At 45.4% G+C, this 7,901-nt stretch overlaps 1 protein-coding gene across 1 annotated transcript in view; it reads right to left on the reverse strand.

Moving 5' to 3' along the window:
• Positions 1-7,901, reverse strand: part of VDR (vitamin D receptor) — a 363,421-nt gene that overhangs the window by 107,228 nt on the left and 248,292 nt on the right. Inside the window, exon 3 of the mRNA XM_063952232.1 lies at positions 1,208-1,338. Within this exon, the coding sequence (XP_063808302.1) occupies positions 1,208-1,338 (131 nt within the window). The remainder of the gene's footprint in view (positions 1-1,207; positions 1,339-7,901) is intronic.

Below are 7,901 nucleotides of genomic sequence, written 5' to 3' on the forward strand. Positions count from 1 at the left end.
ACATGCGTGCGCATTGCAGTGCATACGCATGAGTAGTCTATTGATAATCTGTGTGAAATCGCACAACAGCGATCAGGTCTGAATTGGGCCCTAGGTACTTAGAATTGTTTGTTGTTGTTGCAATAGAATTAGTATAGAGTTGTAGATAAAGCATAATGATGCATGACCAGGGTCACTGGTATTGGACTTTTGCCTTTTTTCACAGACTGTATACTGTTTTCTTAAATTTGTATCTTACTTTGTTCATAGTGTACTTATTCAGAGCTGATCATTATGCCTGCATTTGCTCTGTAGGCCGTGTTTTTTGCATATAGCAGCATACCGTATCGGGACACCGAAGCGAATGCAGCGCGGCATGCTGTACCCATTCACTGGGACTCTGCAGCGATGCAAACAAGCATGGCATGCCGCTCTGCATTCGCATCGCAGTCCCGTTACAGTACGCTGCTATATGCATTTGTAGCTAGAATCTGATTGGTTGCTATGGGCAACATCTCCACTTCTATAAACTCGCACTTCTTTACCCCTCTGAGTGTGTACATGAAGTGCTACAATGTAGCATCTATAGCTCATGTTCTGTCCTGCTCCGTATGCAGACTCAGTCACACACAATATACAAGTGTCATATATCAAATTAATCAGCACAGTCATCTCGTGCATCCTACTGTAGTTGCATTGCCATGCAACTAAGATGTTTTTTTGGCAAAAAGTTGCCTGATGTTAGAACATCTGCATGGGACTTGGCGTCTCACTCGCGCCAGGCATCTCACGCTGCATGGCGTATTGGTGCTAGATCCCATTGAAGTGGATGGCAAAGCGGAAGCGTACGATCACACTCACCCCGCTATGCAGCTGCAGGATGTAAAAGGACACATCTGTATTATCTTCTAGAAGGTGCTAGATAAATGATAAGTAGAATCTGATTGGTTGCTATGGGTACCCAGAGACTCAGTCGCACAGAGATGACAAGTGTAATATTAAGTTAATCTGCACGGTTTCCTGGTGCATCCTAGTCACATTGTATTGCATATAAGAAGTATTTTCAGCAATAAAGATGCCCAATGCTAGAAAATTTTCAGGCAACCTGGCATGCCAAGAGGGGCTGTTTGGTGTTACTGCAGCAGAGATGTATTAGGATATATTACAGTATTATTAAAACACAAAATACTAGATAATAATTTAATGGAAACTGCATATATTTACTTACACTCTTTCATCATGCCAATATCAACACAACGCTTCAGGCGACAGGACTGGCAATGCCGTCTGTTATCTTTGGTTATCCTACAGTCCCCTGTAAAAGGACACGTGAAAACAGCCTTCCTCTTCATGCTTCTCCTAGTAAGAAAAAGAGGAGTAAAACATAAAATCAGTGAGAAAATATTTTTTTATAAATCAGTGTATGAATCAACCATGAGATCTGCACTCAGTACATATTTACATCTACTATGTTCAAAATCATAATTTAAGTTTTTTTAAATAAGCAAATAATGAAATAAATACAGTAAAATAATGGGCAATGTGAATACAAAACACTTAGCACCATGAGAGTTATTCAGGTTTGTTAACAAACTAAAAAAGCAAACTAATGGGCAAAAACCATGTTGCACAGCAGCTCGGGCAGATGTAACATGTGCAGATAGATTTTGAACTACTTCCCACCTGTGGAACTCCCTACCCTGCCGAAGCAGACTCTTCCCCAAATTCCACTCCTTCAATCAGACACTGATGGGTATATTTACTAAAGTGCAGGTTTATAGAAGTGGAGATGTTGCTACCAATCTGATTCTACTTATTATTTATCTAGCACTTTCTAGAATATAATAGCTAGAATCTGATAGGCTGCTATGGGCAACATCTCCACGTTTATAAACTTGCACTTTAGTAAATATACCAGAGTCTCTCTTTACCAGTGCCTATATCTCACCTCCACCTGATACATCTCCTAACAATTATCCTATCTGCCCATGTCCCACAAACTCCTCCGGTCTCCCACAGCCTGTTCCCTCCAGACTAAGTTCTCATGGATAGTAGAGCCCTCTCATCCTTATGTCTTATGTCTGCCCCATAATCTTCTTATTTGCACACTGTCCACCCTTTGTGCTACTGTAACTGTATGATTTTTACATGATTTGTACATTCTCTGTACAGGACATAGTTATGTGACCGGCGGTCAGGAGACTGCTGGTCACAATACCGACCACTACATCCCGCTCCCTCAAAACCCCCTCGGTCGGCATGCCAACCAACAGGGACTATTCCCACTCGTGGGTGTCCATGACACCCATAGAGTGGGAATAGAACCTATGGCGAGTGTACAAGCCACTGAGCCCGTAAGGGTCTTCGTTGTGCTCTTCCCACCCCCCTGCCGGCCATCTCACAGCCAGGATCCCAGCGTCGGAATTGTGACCTGCGGGTCTCCTGACCGCCGGTCACACATACCCAACCCCTCTGCAGTGTATGGTTATACCTGCTCAGCCTTGTATGTTGCTGGACTGAACTTCAGATTGATGAAAAAGAAGCAATTCCCACTTCTTATCTGTTAACGTGTCCAAACTGCCGATTTTTCCTTTAAAAACTGTTCATAACATTGTTGTTTTTATTTTTGTTTTGTTTTTAATATAATATAGTTTAAAAAGTATTTTTTTTAAATATTTAAACATATATTATGCACAGCTGCAGAACGGATCTCCTTGTGAAAAACTGGGGGACACAGTAGGCCGGCGTGGTCGCATGTGATCTGACCATGCCAGTTAAGTGGTTAAGAATCATGACTGCCTCATACTGCCCTACGTCCAAACACCCGTTCATTGGCAAACAGACAAATGTACAAGAACTATGAACTGAAGATCCCGTAAAAAAACTTTCCCACAGCATGGAAATGCTGTCCCAATCAGGAAGGTTGGACAAGGTCCACCTATTGGAACAACTGGGAGCTATGTAGTGCTCAGGGATGACTAGAGGATTGTTTATCTCTTGATAGTGTACTTTCTTTTTCACATGACTCGTCTGATGTCTACGGAGAACAGCCACCAGTGAGTCAACAGTTAAAAACCTGATTTCTATTAAGTGATTATACTTAGGAGTTTCACCCTACCCCACAGCAAGGCTGTAAAATATGCCTGATAACTAAAATGGTACAATGGGCATTATCTCTAGCAGGACAGAAGCAATTTTTAAATATTTGAAACTTTATACAAATGTTTTATTTTTTTTGCCTATAATTTGTTGCTGAATAAATACTAACACTAGTGGGACCTAGCCACTTTGCGATCCGCCGCCGAGCTGCCCGACTGCGTATACGGACGACGGGTGACCCGGCGGCGGGGGGGGGGCAGTGACGGGGGGAGTGAAGTTACTTCACTCCCCCCGTCACCCAACTCCATAGCAGTGCAGGCAAATATGGACGAGATCGTCCATATTGGCCTGCATGCACAAGCGACGGGGCACCAGCGACGAACGAGCGCGGGGCTGAGCATCGTTCATCACTGGTGCCTCCACACTGAAAGATATGAAAGGTTTCTCGTTCATTAATGAACGAGATCGTTCATATCTTTCAGTATTATCGCCCGGTGTGTAGGGCCCATAAGAGGTTAACTAAGCAATACGTTAGGGGATAAGCTATATCAGGTCATGTTAGTGGGCAGTCCCATGAATACATTCTATATTATATTCACAACTATAAATAGATGGAATATAAACCACTATGAACACAGTCCAAGATGGAAATATACCATCCTGGCATCGCTGTAAAATATAGCCTGCATTATTTTTTTATTCTTCATTATGCACAAGTTCTAAAACCATGCAATGAAAATACAGAAAGTTTGCTTTTATATATATATATATATATATATATATATATATATATATATATATGTGCGTGAAGCAAACTTTCTGTATTTTCATTGCATGGTTTTAAAACTCGTGCATAGTGAAGAATAACTGTGTTCATAGTGGTTTATATTCCATCTATTTATAGTTGGGAATATAATAAAGAATGGGGGAGATTCAAATGTAAGGAAATAACATACTCCCCACTGACTTCAAACATTTGAATTCCACCCAATGTATGTATGTGTATATCTATATATCTATCTATCTATATATATATATATCTATATATATATATATATATTAGGATTTTGGTACCTACCGGCAAATCCTTTACTCGTAGTCTGTAGAGGATGCTGGGGTCCACATTAGTACCATGGGTTATAGACGGGTCCACCAGGAGCCATTGGCACTTTAAGAGTCTGAGAGTGTGGGCTGGCTCCTCCCCCTCTGCCCCTCCTACCAGACTCAGTCTAGAAATTGTGCCCGAGGAGATGACATACTTCGAGAGAAGGACTATACACAGATAGTGGTGAGATTCATAACAGCTCACACATACAAGGCACGTCAAGCCAACGAGCTTTAACTACTCAGCAACAGCTTAAACATTACTTACCAAGTAACAATGCAGTGCTCAACTAAAATGAAGTTGTACTGAACCAAATAACATTTTGCAGGAAAACGAAGCGCTGGGCGGGCGCCCAGCATCCTCTACAGACTACGAGAAAAGGATTTACCGGTAGATACCAAAATCCTATTTTCGCTTACGTCCTAGAGGATGCTGGGGTCCACATTAGTACCATGGGGATGTAACAAAGCTCCCAGAACAGGAGGGAGAGCGTGGAGGCTCCTGCAGACCAAGTTGCAGGTCGGCAAAGTTGCACTGCCGAGACACCCCGGGCAGCCGCCCAGGAAGACCCCACCTTACGAGTAGAGTGGGCCTTTAAAGAATTTGGACGTGGCAGTCCTGCCGTAGAATAAGTGTGCTGGATAGTGAACCTGATCCAGCGAGAGATCGTCTGCTTAGAAGCAGGACCCCCAATCTTCTCGGGATCATTTAGGACAAATAGAGAGTCCGACTTTCTGTGACGAGAAGTTCTCTTCACATATATTTTCATGAGCCCTTACAACATCCAAGGACTTAGATAAAATTGAGGAGTCAGTAGCCACTGGCACCACAATAGGTTGGTTGATATGAAATGCCAACACAACCTTCGGAAGAAACTGCTGACGTGTCCGGAGCTCAGCTCTTTCTTCATGGAAGATCAAATAAGGGCTTCTACAGGATAAAGCTCCCAGCTCGGACACACGTATAGCAGAAGCTAATGCCAACAACGTGACCGCCTTCCATGTAAGAAATTTGACCTCTACCTCCTGTAGGAGGTTCAAACCCAAACCCATGGAGGAACTGCAACACCACGTTAAGGTCCCAAGGCGCCGTAGGCGGTATAAAGGGAGGTTGGATATGCAGAACTCCCTTCAAAAAGGTCTGAACCTCAGGGAGGGCAGCCAATTGTTTCTGAAGGAAAAGGGATAGGGCTGAAATCTGGACCTTCACAGATCCCAAATGCAGACCCATATCCACTCCTGCTTGCAGGAAAAGGAGGAAACGTCCCAGTTGAAACTCCACCATAGGAAACTTCTTGGACTCACACCAAGAGACATATTTCTTCCAAATACGATGGTAATGCTTAGACATTACCCCTTTCCTAGCCTGTACGAGGGTAGGAATAACCTTTTTCGGAATGCTCTTCCGAGCAAGAATCAGGTGCTCAACTTCCATGCCGTCAAACGTAACGGCGGTAAGTCTTGATAGGCGAACGGCCCCTGCTGCAGCAGGTCCTCCCGAAGAGGAAGAGGCCTCGGCTCTTCTTGCAGTAGATTCAGAAGGTCCGCGTACCAAGCCCTTCTTGACCACTCTGGGGCAATGAGGATCGCTTGAACCCTTGTTCTCATTATCAGCTTTAGGATTCTTGGGATGAGTGGGAGTGGTGGAAACACGTACACTAACTGGAACACCCACGGAGACACCAGGGCATCCACTGCCACTGCCTGTGGATCCCTCAACCTGGAACAATAACGCTGAATCTTCTTGTTGAGACGAGAGGCCATCATATCTATTTGGGGTAAACCCCAAAGATCTGTTATTTCCTTGAACACCTCCGGATGGAGTCCCCAATCTCCTGGATGGAGATCGTGTCTGATGAGGAAGTCTGCTTCCTGGAATGAAGATGGCTAACAGCGCTAACGTGTGTTTTTCTGTCCAGAGGAGTATTCTTGTCACCTCTGACAATGCCGCTCTGCTCTTCATTCCGCCTTGTCGGTTTATGTAAGCCACTGTTGTTAAGTGTCCGACTGCACTTGAATGGCCCGATTTCTTAGAAGAGGGGCCGCATGAAGAAGACCGTTGTAGACGGCTCTTAGTTCAAGGATGTTTATGGGCAGGCTGGCTTTGATCACCGTCCTTGGAAGGTTACTCCTTGAGTGACTGCTCCCCAGCCCCGAAGGCTCGCATCCATGGTTAGAAGGATCCAGTCCTGAATCCCGAACCTGGTGCATGTGGTGGTGAGATCCCGACCACTTGTCCAGGAGATCCAGTTGGAAGGTCCGAGCGTGGAACCTCTCGTACTGGAGAGCCTTTTAAGAGGCCACCATCTTTCCCAATAGGCGAGTGCATTGATGAACCGACACCCAGGGTACTTCAGGACATCCTGGGCCATAGCTTGTATCACCAACGCCTTTTCCTGCAGAAGAAACACCCTCTGCACTTCCGTATCCAGGATCATTCCCAGAAATGACAACCTCTGGGTTGGTTGCAAATGTGACTCTGGAAGATTCAGAATCCAACCGTGACTCTGGAGCAGTCATGTTGTGAAAACAATGGACTGCAGTAGCTTATCCTTGGATGATGCCTTTATCAGCAGATCATCTAGATATGGAATGATGTTCACCTCCTGCTTGCAGAGGAGAATCATCATTTCCGCCATCACCTTGGTAAACACCCTCGATGCTGTGGAGAGGCCGAATGGCAGGGCCTGGAACTGGAAATGACAGTCCTGCAGTGCGAAGTGGAGATAAGCCTGATGCGGCAGCCAGATCAGAATGTGGAGGTACGCATCCTTGATATCCAGTGATACCAGGAAATCCCCCTCTTCCAGACCTGAAATCACTGCCCTAAGAGACTCCATATTGAACTTGAACTCCTTTAGAAAGGGGTTCAATGATTTTAGGTTCAGAATGGGCCTGACCGAACCATCCGGTTTCGGTACCACAAAAAGGTTTGAATAGTAACCTTTGGTCAGCATGTGAGCTGGCACTGGCACAATGACCTGTGCCTCCACCAGCTTCTGGACAGCGTCTTGTAGTACCGTGCTGTCCTCCAACATAGTTGGTAAGCCTGACTTGAAAAAGGAGGGAGACTTTGAAAATCCAGCTTGTATCCCTGAGACACAATATCTACCACCCAGGGATCCAGGCCGGACGATACCCAGACATGACTGAAGAGTCTGAGTCTCGCTCCCACTGGCCCCACCACCGGGGCATGCAGTCCACCGTCATGCGGAGGACTTTGGCGTACCCGAAGCAGGCTTATGTTCCTGGGAACCTGCAGCGGCAGGTTTCTTGGACTTAATCCGACCTCCCCTAAAGAAGGTATTGGATGCTCTGGCCTTTCTAGGCTTGTTAGGCCGAAAGGACTGCGGTGCAGCTGAAGAGAAGGATTTCTTCGGAGCAGGTGCTGCTGAGGAAAGAAACGGAGACTTACCCGCTGTAGCGGTGGATATCCACGCGTTTAGAGCTTCCCCAAAGAGAGCCTGACTTGTATAGGGTAGGGACTCCACACTCCTTCTGGATTCCGCGTCGGCCGACCACTGGCGCAGCCACAGTCCCCGACGAGCTGAACCAGACATGGAAGAAATTCCGGCAGCCATGGAACCTAGGTCTTTCATGGATTCTACCATAAAACCTGCAGAATCATTTATGTTGCATAAATACAATGCAACGTCATCCCTATAGATCGTATCCAAATCCTCTAGTAAGGTAGCCGACCACTTCACTATTGCTTTTGC

The sequence above is a fragment of the Pseudophryne corroboree genome, chromosome 2, assembly GCF_028390025.1.
Source record: "Pseudophryne corroboree isolate aPseCor3 chromosome 2, aPseCor3.hap2, whole genome shotgun sequence".
In the NCBI taxonomy this organism is placed as follows: domain Eukaryota; kingdom Metazoa; phylum Chordata; class Amphibia; order Anura; family Myobatrachidae; genus Pseudophryne; species Pseudophryne corroboree.